The sequence below is a fragment of the Hetaerina americana genome, unplaced genomic scaffold, assembly GCF_022747635.1.
Source record: "Hetaerina americana unplaced genomic scaffold, ioHetAmer1.1.p SCAF_22, whole genome shotgun sequence".
Taxonomy (NCBI): Eukaryota; Metazoa; Arthropoda; class Insecta; order Odonata; family Calopterygidae; genus Hetaerina; species Hetaerina americana.
The window spans coordinates 4,308,681-4,321,969 of NW_027286786.1; the positions used below are offsets into that span (position 1 = coordinate 4,308,681).

General features: G+C 39.0%; 1 protein-coding gene across 3 annotated transcripts in view; it reads right to left on the minus strand.

The window, feature by feature from the left end:
- Positions 1 to 5,383: 5,383 nt before the first annotated feature.
- The window catches only part of LOC139689300 (glutamine--fructose-6-phosphate aminotransferase [isomerizing] 2-like), a 76,058-nt gene continuing 68,152 nt past the window's right edge, over positions 5,384 to 13,289 (minus strand). For all 3 annotated transcript variants that reach the window (XM_071586373.1, XM_071586372.1, XM_071586371.1), the window contains 6 exons: positions 8,998 to 9,196; positions 7,962 to 8,206; positions 7,656 to 7,811; positions 7,410 to 7,538; positions 6,453 to 6,587; positions 5,384 to 6,043 (listed from right to left, as the gene is read on the minus strand). In XM_071586373.1, the coding sequence (XP_071442474.1) occupies positions 5,933 to 6,043; positions 6,453 to 6,587; positions 7,410 to 7,538; positions 7,656 to 7,811; positions 7,962 to 8,206; positions 8,998 to 9,196 (975 nt within the window). In that variant the 3' untranslated portion in view covers positions 5,384 to 5,932. The remainder of the gene's footprint in view (positions 6,044 to 6,452; positions 6,588 to 7,409; positions 7,539 to 7,655; positions 7,812 to 7,961; positions 8,207 to 8,997; positions 9,197 to 13,289) is intronic.

Below are 13,289 nucleotides of genomic sequence, written 5' to 3' on the forward strand. Positions count from 1 at the left end.
GGGGAAATGAGGATTTATATGATAATGTTCAATAAATTGGCTTTGAGTAAATAAACAAATGCTTGTACTCCTGAGAGCCATTAATGTGAATAATTAGTTTTCCACTGATATTGAAAGGCTGAAATGAAACATGAGACTACTTATTCCTTATAATGAGTGATAAGATTGTAATTTTTTCGCCCAGTTCAAAGAAACAAATGCATTAAAGTGGATGTTATTTTCTTCTTAATGCTTACTGGAAACAGGATATGAAGGACCATGTTAGCAATGATCCAAGGGATAAATAATGCAGATTCTGTTTGAATGACTGACACTCAAATCATAATACTGTGAATCATGTTTAAGGTATGTGCTGATTGCATAAAGTTCATAAGTTGAGTGTGTGTTTATCTGGGGAATGTAAATTGTAACTAAGGTTGGAAAGTGTCCTTGGGGAATGTTTCTGGTTAACATGTTATCACTCTGAATAGACTGCATTATGGTGTTAGGCATATGTTTTAATATCCAAACAGGGCAATCACTTATGGTAGTACTCTGCTCAAAGATAGTTCCTTCCATCAGACATGGTGCACTGAGGCAAATTTTACTTTGGTGCCTTCTTGTTCTTAATTTGCAGTCAGGGCTGTTTCCTTCGTCTGTTAGCTTTCTCCGATTATCCCTACTTTCCCATGCAATCCCACTGATAATTTAAGATGTGGATTTCCAATGCTTAATATATTTTATGCTCTTTCTAGTATTTCCTCTTGCCACCTCACAACACTATGCCACTGGAACCTTCCTTGAAGGTGGGTTCAATGATGACCTTTCTGAAGGGTACCAATTAAGCAGTCCTAGACCAATGCTTTAAGTCATATTTGTAACAAGAGTTGTAGGATAAAATCTTCTCCTTATACTTCTCAATGTTATTAATTGTTTAATTATTGAAATTTATCATTGAAGGTTAATATGTAGTTGTAATTTACTGTATTCCTAAGGTGAATTTAAGTAGTACCTGTAATAGATGAGTAGAGCCTCCACATTGAAATAGATGAGACAACTGGAAAGATTAATACATTGGGAAATAGCTCCTCAGAGCCATTCCTCATACTGATAGCCTCTTAAATTGGGATGGGTATAACAATCCATCAGAGTTCAGGTAGAAAAGTCAGTTTTTTGTTAATATTTTTATTTGCTTTAATATTAGCATGAAGTTTAACCAGATAATCTTTAATTGTACTTATCGTCAATTGTGGATGGTTCTTAAAAGGTAATTAAGGGAAGGAGGAAAATTTTCAGTGAAGTCTGGTGATAAATTCAATTGCCACCCGAAAGTAGTCCATTCTCTGAACCCAAAGCCATGGAGAGAATCTTCATTGGTCTCTCAAATCAGCCCTCACTTGAAACAATCACCATACAACTGCACAGAGTCATGTGTGGTTCCACCCTTTCCTGCACTTTATGAGAGTGACTAGGCTTCATAATTGAAGGGTTTGAATCTAAGCATCAAATCAACGCAATATGCACTGAATTCAGTGAAGCATTTGATGGAGGAAAGCATAGCTTACTTAATTTCTATCAAAAATTATAGATGGCTGCAGAATTCCAAACCAGGATGCTGTGTACCCACCATATTCAAACCTAATCACGTCCTTATAGGAGGAGGGAACTACTTTGATGAAATATATTCAATATCAATCTTCCTAATTAATAACTTTAAGAAAATGGTGGAACCTCATCTTGTTGCCAGCAAGAGGGAAACCTTCACCTTGAACCATGGATGTACTTTAAATTGGAAGTATTGGGCATTGCTTGTGATTTCAAATTCCAGAGTTTAACATGAATATTGGTTGATTATGAGCACATTTTTTTGAGCTTTTCCATTTTTGTTTGTTTAAGGTAATCATAACTTTCCTTTCATATTTCTCCCTCTCTTTTTCATTAAATATCTCTCTGCCCTTCTGCTGCACTCCATATTATGCAGTTTGGCCCTTTGTTGTTTTGCCTTTTTCTTGAATGATGTTAGAAATATTTCATATGATTTCATTTCTACTCTTGGCTGATGACAAATTTTTACAAGAATATTACTTCTGCATGTGGCTCCCTCAAATTGAAGCAGGAGTTTGATCAATTTAACCAAAGGACTCACGATAATGACTTGCCATTTAATTATGCCCCAAAGAGCATTATTATAAGCAATCACCATTCATCTACACTATACTTCCATGATTACTTACATGTTCAACTCTACCAGCTGCTGCGTTTGATTCAGATGTGTGATTTGGTGGCCAACTCTCCGTTAAGGCTCACTAGGACTTGACTGTGGGTGATACTATGAAAAATCTGTTTCATTATGACAACTTGCCCTAAATTCAATGAGATCCATGCGTTGAGAACAATATATTTAACTCTGGTTCATTCCAAATTAGAATGCACTCTTGTTTATTTGTCAACTTACCATAAATTATTTTTAAATAGGGTTGAGCATGTTTGATATTAATGCCTCAAATTCATTCATCACAAACTTCCAATCTCTGATTCAGACTTTAACTCATCCCCTCTTACATATATGTCTCAATTTGAAATCTTTGTGTGGCAGAAGGTCTTTGATTGATGTAATTTCCCTGATGAGTTCATTCATTTCCACATCAATTGTCCCCATCTTCTCTCAATGAAAAATCTCTATGCGCCTTGCCACTACTCAAGGCATCTTTAACTATTTGCAGTCAACTACCACAAAAATAACGACACTTTGCCTCCCCAATATCCAGACTGCAGACAAATCCATTCAAAATTGAATCTAACATTGATTTTCCCATGATTTTTTATCCAAAATCATGAGTCTCATGTGAATTATCAACTGGACATACTACTTAATGTTTCTTATTTCCAGTATATATAATATGTTAAACCTCAATGTGAACTATTCTTTGTGTCTGTAAAATGATATTGATTGATAATTGCTTTAATAATTATGAAATGTGCCTTTCTAAGTTCATCAATGCATATATTCATGATTACTATCCACCATCTTGTATGCATATTTTATACCTTGCCACATCACGGCAAGCCTGTCTATTACCAACTTCATATAATACTTATTTGCTTTATGCATAAATATTCAGTTGTGATTAATGACTCTGGAGTTGATTTATCTCAAGAGATAAATTCAAAATATATTGACCACATTGTGGCTATTTCCTTTGTCTAGAGTCAGAATCTCAAAGCTGAAATTCCTCAGGCATTGCCCAAGCAGAGCCTTTGCATTACAATGGATCTGTTGCAACATATAGCATGAGCCAGTATCCATTGAGATATGAACTGTAAAATTTTACTCATTTATATCTGTTTTGAGGAAACTTGAGCATTAGCTATGGGAGTGGCTTTGAGAGATAATGGTCATGCTCTCATTTTTCCGAGTATAGAGAAAAGATACAGAACTGACTAATGGCACAGTATAGAGCAAAGCTGGTTGTTGATAGGCATTAATTTCAAAAGGTGGACCAAATTATTCTGCTGGTAGAGAGCCACAACCTGTGGTTTTCAAGGGAGACTGAATCAAAGAGGAAATCATGGCAAGAATGCACCCACTTTGGGTGCCTTTATCATTATTCCCATACCCCTACTTTTTCTAAATACTGCTATTTCCTTTATGGTGGTTTTTATTACCAAAGTTTATCAATAAAAATAAATTTTACTGGTAGGTATGCTTGGTAGTTCAGCTCTAGTTTCTGAGAGAGGAGAAATATCAATATATTCCACATCTCCAGTGCGTGCCCTTCTCTTCACCAATATGCATTGGGGTTGGTCTGATCAGAAAATTTGGAATGGGGCCAATGCCTTGCATGACTTCAGTTGTCATTGCATAAGAGCTGTGCCCATATCTATCACACTAATTCTCTAATGTGCAAATCAACAATTGTAAGCCTTTGGCTGGCTGGCAAACTAAAGTTTGTTCATCCGCAAACCTGATTTCATGAATTTCCCACCCAATTTTATTCCTGTCTCAAGTTCTTCCCATGCCTTCATCAGCATTACCTTCATGTTTATATAGAAAAGAACAAGTGATAGTGGTCATCCCTATCTCATACCCTTGCTTAGTACTGCCTATCCCAACAAAACAAAAAGTCTCATTTTTGCACAGACATTTTAAACCACTGGTATAGACAGCATTCAAAATATATCAAAGGACAATTTTATGAGTATATAATACCTAATTTAATTGGTAAATGTTGAATATTTGTACTCAATGTATGAGCTGCATTCTAAATACCATGGCAAAGGAACTAGTTCAGCATGAAAGTTAAATTTCCAATTTCTATCACATATAGAAGCACATTAGTTTAAGTTGGAGGGTGACAAGACTCACGTGGGAGGGATGTAGAAAGTGGCACATGCAGAACGGAAATGGAGCTGTGAAGGGGATGAGGAGATGAGAGGTAATGGTGACTGTGGAATGGAATACCGGGAGATAGAGAAAGAGAGAGGTTTGGTGTAGTGCAGATATACTGGAGATGAAGACATTTGACCTTGTGGGTGGGTTGGGAAGAAAAGGTTGAGTTTTCCAAGGGATGTTTGATTTCTGCTTCCTAAATGTAAATGATAACGAGGTTATATAAATAGGTAATGAGGTTTAGGTTACGGCCATTCTTGACACATGGCGAGGCCAAGACATCTAGCACTCATGAAATTAAAGTTGGCACTCAGTTCTGCACATCTTTTCAGAGACTGGTAAAGTTGAAATTAAATAAATTCATTTGTTCTGGCCTCAACATGTGGGATTGTATTTTGCAGGTGGTGGGAGGCAATTATCCACCCTTGCCTACAATTCATTTGTTCTGGCCTCAACATGTGGGATTGTATTTTGCAGGTGGTGGGAGGCAATTATCCACCCTTGCCTACTCCAGTAATAGTGACCATTCACCTATCTCACTCAAGGCAAAGACTTGTGGTGCTTGTCAACCACCAAATATGAATTTGCACTCTTAAGTGACTGCTAAATACGGTGCGCAACCCAGTTCATATGGCATGTTCAGTACCTCTTCATGTTGAAATTTCATTCAGGCATAGTGCATTCCAATTATTATTAATACTATAAACCCAGTACGCGAGTACATATGTTGCAAGTTTCTCTATACAAGAAGACACATGCTGTATTTATCTGTTGGAGATTTTCTGATGTGACCATCAATGTGACGACCCATTGACATTTCTTCTTGTGTTGGGGCATACACCCGTATGCAATAACAGCTCTTCCCTATACATTTTCACCAAACAAGAAACTTAAAATATTAAAATCACAGGAATAAACTTTGTCTTAATCGCATCAAAAGAAAAGGATGTCTTCAATTACATTTCATTTCAGAGATCTCTAAATATAAGGAGAAACCTTTTTTCAATGTTCAATTTTTATTAAAAATGTACATCTTGGAATGATAACTGTGTAGCAGTTTAAAATATATTCTATAAAATCCTTTCTGTTCTTCATTCAACAATAAATAATTATGTATTTAAAATTTCATTTCTAGTACAATAGGTCATTTTTGTCAATCGTTCCCTTCCAATCCCTCCATGTCAATTTAGAAATGAAAACTATTGAACACTGTGCTTTGCAGATTAATTAAATGCCATTTCTTCCCTGCCTTTTCATTCAGGAACACATAATTCAAAACTTCTAGTTTTATACACATGTTAAGGTCATCAATTTACCAGATGTTCAAAGGCAGACCATTTTGAATGTTATTTTCAATTTTTTCCATACCGCTGCTGCTCAGTTGAAAGGCCTTTGGGATGTTAGAGTACACTGTATGGCTCGAATGGAGAGGGGAGACATATACTCACAGTATGTTTAAGCTTAGAGACAACCACATCCCACCACCTTTCCACAACAGACACCACCAGAATCAAAAATTTATAAATCGGTTGGGAATATCGCTTCATTGCCATTTATGTTATTTCACTCCACCGTGACAGACTTGGCTAAGTTTCTCGGACAGTCAACATTGCATCCACGAAGCACTGCTATGTGGTATGAAAGAAGCTGCATTGGTATCACGGTGAGAATTCCCTGGGGGATGAAAGATAAAGCAAAATTTGTTTTAGCACAGGAACACAAGAAACCTTCAATGTGTTCAATGCAAAGTTCACCATGAAGTTGATATTATGATCACTAGTCAATTAAAAAATTACATCTCAGAGAATAATAAGTAAAAAACAATTTAAAAAGAATAATTATTCTATGAACTGAAACTCATATTTAGACCATTATTCAATTTATAACAAAATTAAGTAGACTTTAATCAGCGTAACAACAAAATAGCTTTTAAAATAGTTTTTATATAAATAGAAAATGTAAATCAATTCTTTATATTTGACCATGGGAACACTAAAAATTGCCAAGGAAAAGCCACTAGCATTGCCACATTGCCAATTGGGTGGGAATGAGGAGCACCAAGAGAAGAACATTCACTTCTAACCTGTAGGCAGTCAACAGTGTGTGGCACCTCCAGCACACTTGATGCAAACTGCCTCGTCTCTTCATCTCCCTTCTCACAGATCACTATCGGCCTCCCTTCTCTCGCTGTCACTTGCTGGAGAGCATTCATGCATTTCTGAAAATTTCAGTAAAAAAATGCATCTTTTTGAGTCCTAAAATTATTTATATTTTACGATAATCAAAAACAAGGGGCACCACAAGCTGGCCTGAGACCTTTAGACTTGAATAACATGCGATATTCTTTTCATCAAAGCAGATCCCTGACTTGTGCAGATCTGAGTTTTGTGAATGTGTAATTACATGACTCATCTTTCACATGGCATTAATATGGTGTCTTGTTATAAAGCCCTATCCTGCAGGTCACTGGTTTAGACTGCTGAGTAGGTGCCTCTCCTACAGTCCATTACAGATGACTGCAGATGGAATTACTGACTGATGGGAGTTAGTATTCTTGATACTTTTTAGCGTACCATTGAATTATTTCAATATAAACTGGCACATTCTTGATTTAGTTATGATTTTACTGACCGAGGTGCATGTGCATGTCATTCCCACTGAATTTCTCTTTACCTTGCTGGCAGTAAAAAACTTTAAAAATGGAGAAGTTGACCTTGTTGGCTCAAAAATGTTTAGCATGTACTGGTGTAAACATGCTTTGATTCATACAGATGTCCACATACACAGAAGTCTTTGGAATGAATGAACTGTGTAAGTTGGGGCATTTACTGTTATTAATCATCAAAATATGTTAAATGGTATCATTTTTTCATCAAAATTAACCATAAAAAATCCTATTAATCATAAAAATGTGCTAGGTTATTATATTCAACTTAACAGGCACATATAACATGGAATTTGTCAACAATAATTGTTTTCACAGATATTTCACTGACAATTATACAAGAGAATTTATAAAATGATTTTGCAAAACACATACAACATAAACTGGATCCCTGGTGACAATCATGATGATAGGCATGGCTTTGTCAACTAACGCCAAAGGTCCATGTTTCAGCTCACCAGCCATTATGCCCTCACTATGCATGTAGGTCAACTCTTTGACTTTCTGGAAAGGAAAATAGTACAAGCGTAATTTAATACATTAGAGTGCGTGTGCCAGCACAATGACTTCTGCACCAGGCACTAATGTGGTCAGCCATTCATTAGCTTTGTAGATTCATACCAAAGCCCCTTCCATGCAAGTGGCAAAGTTGTATCCCCTGCCCATGATGAGAAGGGATTTCTTTTGGAACAAGTCCTCCGCCAACTTCAGAACTGCATTATCAAGCTTCAAGACTTCCTTGATCTGATCGCCCAATTTGCACAAACCCTCAATGATCTGTATTGTGTGGAAAAACATGTCATTCATAATCATTAGTCTTGAGCACCACATTGGAGATGATATCAAGTAAAAACCTCACAAATCTAAAGGGTTAAAAATGAGTGAAAAATTCCTCATTCTCCATTGAACAAGTCTGTAATTAATCACCTCAGCTCTCCGACTCCTCAAGGAAATTCTATCCTCGCTCATTACCAAAGCAAACATAACCATGGATATGAACTGCGATGTATATGCTTTTGTGGAAGCAACACCAATTTCAGGCCCAGCATTGATGTGAACTCCACAGTGCGATTCACGACAGATGGAGCTGCCAACGGTATTTGTGATGCCCACTATCAGCGCTCCTCTCTGCTTACAATATCGCAGGGCCATCAGTGTATCCGCAGTTTCACCTATAAATGGAGAAATCATAGGAATAATGCCAAAAGAAATAGATAATGTTCAGGTGCAACAGATTCTAGCCCGCAGACACATTCTGCCAGCGTGGTTCATAAGGAAGAGAGGTTTATGAGAAAGTCAGAATAAATTTAGGACAAGAACAATGATATATCTCTCACCATTTGCACCAATAGGGCATAGGTACCCAGAGATTTATTGTAAGAATTAAAATCAAGCTAAACCTTTGGCATTCCCAAAGTAAAAAATGTTGACACTGAAAACAATGAATACAAACATCACTCCAGAGTTTCTGTTCATAAATTTCCATCATTTCAGGAGATTCAGAATGGTGTTTTTATTTTTTTTGACACAGAACAACTTTGATTATTGGTTCTCTCAAAGCAAGCAACAAGCACAGAGCAACCACAACAACAAAAACCAATTGTGTTCTGCTCAAGTGATGCACTGCCGCCCATTACCACATTCACCTCTTCTTTGGGGAATACAATTTAGTTGAGTGACTAACTTACATTTACGGATTACAACTACAGGAGTCTGGTATCATTCCAGGATTAACTGTCTCATGACTGCACCCATTCTGTTTAACCATCACACTTGACTTATGGTGGCTCCCTCTAAAAATGGTGACTTTTCTTTTTTTTATTTCCCAGTCTGTATAATTTCCCCCAATCGCCTGCCCTGTTTATGCTGGAGCGGTGTAAAGTTTGAGCAGAGGGCTCACTGCACAAGCCGCAGGTGCCCAGCGGGAGAGAAGGGGGAAGGCGTGAGAGGAGGGCCCCCCAACCTGATTGGGAGATGAAGAAGCAGACATCATCCCGGAAGATGGGAGTGTTGCGATCCAGGAAGTCCGAGGCGAGTTCCACCATGACGGGTAGTTCCGTGAGTTCCTCAAGGAGCTGGCGCGTGGCCACAGCACTGTGGTAGCTGGTGCCACAACCAATCAGCATCAAACGCCGACACCTCTTAATTTCTGGGATGTAATCCTGTAACAGCACAAACAAAATCATGGTGGTCAAAATGAAAATGGAAGAGGAGGTACAAAATCTTTGATTCAAAGACATTTGATTCCGCAATCAGCCAATGACCTAACAAGCACCATACTACAATTGTCGAAAAGTAGGTTCCTCTGTTAGGAAATATAATACATAGAGACTTCAGCTGGTACTAATCCATGCAATTCCATGAACATGTGAAATTCAAAGATAAAAATCAATTATGGCAGCTTTTATCTCCTTCGAACTTGCATTTCCTCAGAAAGCTCCATATTTGGCGTTCTGTTCATGGAGGAGGTTGTGGAAAGGGAAGGAAGGGAGTGAGGGAGGAGGAGGAGAAGGGGAGGGCCGGGAGAAGGCTGGGGAAGAGGTGGATTAGGAGGACCATGGTTGGATGCATTAGAAGAGCCTCAAATCTTATGCTGCGTGGTTTCTAAGAACTAGCAGCTGCTAAAGAAACATTTTCAGCCTTCCTGCTCCCCCTTCTACACTTGCCTAGGGTCAACACTCAACCCCGTCCCCTTGCACTTAGTGGCCATTTTGCAGAGGTCCCTCGCAGTTTATTTTCTCCAGCGGTGTTTACACCTTTCGAAACAGTTTCAGGAACGCTTCTTCTGAAATGCTCATAAGCTCCTCTATTGAATTTTTCTCTCTACCTGGAATGGTGGCAAATCTTTTTCTTTTGAGTGAGGTTTTTAGTTTTGGGAACAGGAAAATATCACAGTGGGCCAGGTCTGGTGAGCAGTAGGGTGGGTGGGGAAGCACAGCCGTCTTGTTTTTGGCTGAAAACTCACGAGTTCCGGGAGACAAATGAAGTAGTAGTAGTTTTGAGGGGAGGCGACCGACAGCTAAGGTCATTTGCGCCATAGGGGATGGATAGGAAAGGATGAAGGGTGGAGAGAAACCCGGCGTCGGCATTAGCCTACTCTTTACGAAAGGCGCCAAGGGGTCCGCAGTTTAATGTCCCATCCGACGGACGGCGTACTCACTCAAAGTGCCCTCCACAAAGCACCTCAAGTAGGGATCGAGATACCTCTGAAAAATATTCAACACCGCCGGGATTTGAACCCGCGCCCTCATGGTGGGAAGCCAGTACGTTAGCCCCCTCACCATCTCGATCCCCAGACAAATGAAACCTGGTGAAAATAAACCACTCCCCACTCCTCCAAAGTTAAGGCCATTTTCACCTGATTCTCTCTCTGAGGCGCTTCATAACCTCCAGATAGTGCTCTGTGTTGACTGTCTGGCCTTTAAGTAGGTATACGTGATGCACAACCCCCTTTGCGTTGATAATAAAAAACAGTCAACATAACCTTGACATTTGAGTGACTTTGTCGAGCTTTTTTGGGGCGGGGGATGTTCCACCAATCCATTGTGAAGCATGCACTTTTGTTTTGAAGTAATATCTGTAAATCCATGACTCATCCTGTATGACTTGTCATGGTCCTGAGCAAGAAGGTTTCATCCTCTTCAGCTCGATCAAACAGTTCCCACGGACTTGAATTCTCGATGTTGTTTCTGGGCTGCCAGCATCAGCTGAGGCACGAATTTAATGGCGACTCGATGCATCCTAAATTTTTCACGCAGGATTTCATAGCAGAAACCAATTGAGATGCCACACTCTTCTGCAAGATCTCTGACAGTCAAGCGTCGATTTGCACGAATGACATCGCTCATTTTCTCGATGTGGGGGTCATTGGTCAATGATGATGGTCTTCCGGAATGCTCACCATCTCCCACTTATTGCCTCCCCTTTTTTGACCGGGTAACCCACTCATAGCATGCAATAGCTTTCATAGCATTGATGCCACAAGCCTTGGTTGTCAACTCAAAAGTTTCCATGAAGGATTTGCAGAGTTTCATGCAGAATTCCACGGAACAATGGTGCTCCTTCAAAGAGGTCATTTCCGCAGATACGATTTATTGCTGCACTCCACAATCACCCCTTCACATAAACAGCCGTAAACAATCAACAAAGGGGTTGAAGTCAGTAATTCGGGAAGTTTCCGCAGAATGATGCCTCCAAGTGGATTAAAAAATAACTAACTGGAGGCACATTACTAAAAAAGTTCAGGAACCTTTTGAACAGACCTCATAGAGTCTTACATGGACTGGAGGACTGGTTTTTGAGACAACAGGACAAGCATAGATTGGAGTATTTTGAGAAGTGTGTGTGGTGAAGAATGGAGAAAATACGTAAGTTGAACAGGAAAGAAGAAAAATGGTAAAATGTTAACAGTATGGGGGAAGAGATGTCACTGCTCTTGGAAATTGTATGGAGAGGAAGGCCCAGCAAGAGAGGAGAGAGGGAGTTAAGAGGCCTTTTTGATGGAATGAGGGCAGGTAGTTAGGGAGAACTGAAGAAGAAAATGACGCAGGGCAAACTGGGGAGTCCAAACAATATGTAACACACAATAAGAGGGAAAGTCCAAAGCCTGCCTTTAGTAGGAAGTAATCATAGTTTAACTTTGAATGGATTAACTTTAGAGTTGGATCTGATTTATGTTATGATAAGAGTATGAGGTCAAAAAAATTAATTGTTATCATCATGGCGGCACTTAGATTTATTTGTTAAGTAATGTGAAAATTACTTTTCTTATTGTCTCTTGTAACATGAAAAATGTCATTTTGTAAGATACTCTTAAAAATTACATTCAACTGAAAACTTTAATTAATGGACACTTATAATATTACCAGGATTTGGAGGTAGTGAAATTAAATGTCATAGAATTGGTGACATTAGTGTGTCTATTTAACTCAGAACTATACGAATGAAATTGGATGTTGCAGGCCAGCCATGTGCATCTACAAGAGGACTCTCAAATGGTCATAGTCCTGCTCTTAAAAAGATCTCTCTTGCACTCATGTGAGGGTGTTCAGTTTATATTGGTTACTACTGGACAGTATTCTCACTATTCCCTTGGTTCCTTTTGACTCTCACGTAATATCTTGATGTCTTGCTGCACACAATGACACCTGCATACAGTTGGGCCACCAAACAAGGCATTGCCTATTCCTTGGTTATATAGATGGAAAGAGGACTCATTGGGATAAAAAAGGCAGCAGTAGTAACAGAGGCATCCAAGCCTGCACTTTGGGCAGCTTCAATGCAGGAATATAGTTGAGGAGTATGCACGGAGGTTGTGACTCTTGACCCTTGTAACCTAAATGATGTATTAATGCAAACACAGCACCCTTGGCACACAGCTGAGAAAACCAGATTTAGGCTCCTGGGTGCAAAAATCTTTTTCCATCTTCATGCACTGACTCTAGGAAGATTCCATTTGAACTAGAGAGTGCAAATCAATGTAAAAATAAAGATGTGATATGCCCATTCAGATGACATCCCTACAGCTTCAGCAATTTCTCGCACTTTCAGTCGGCAACCCCTTCATGACCATTTCATGCACTTTTGCAATTATTTCTGGGATAATGGCACATTTTGGCCGGCCACCATGCAAAACATCACCCACCATAAGCTGTCCCGACCACACTTTAATTCGTTTGCCCGCTTGGCCACAATTGAATATGAAGGAGCAATGTCTCCCAGAGTGTTCTGAAAGTTGGCATATATTTCCTTTGCTTTCATACTTTCCTTTACAAAGTATTGAATCACCACTCAAAACTCAATTTTATCCATCTTCACAAATCACTAGACAGAAACAACAACAGAGAGGCATCCACACCAAAGACCTTTTCCCAGAGCACTGCTTACTCATAAAGGATTACCTATTACTACGTGGGAAACTCGTTGTGCCAGTGCTGACCCCTGGTGGCGATTCCAAGAACCTTTCAAACTACCCTCATATATGATAGTTCTGGTACTATTATCACTGGTACCCAACAGATTGCAAATAGAATGAATCATTTTTAAGTTTTATAGGAACCCAGGGAAATATTCCGAAACTGTCACTTGCTCATGAAAATAGCATTCCAGAAACATTGTATCTATATCCCTGTGACCATACCAAGGTGTTAGCCTGCCTTCAGAATATATACAAAAAAATATCTTCAGGGATAGATGGAATGCCTGGAAGTACGTTGCTAGAATGCAAAAACTATACAATTGAACCCCTAACTAAAT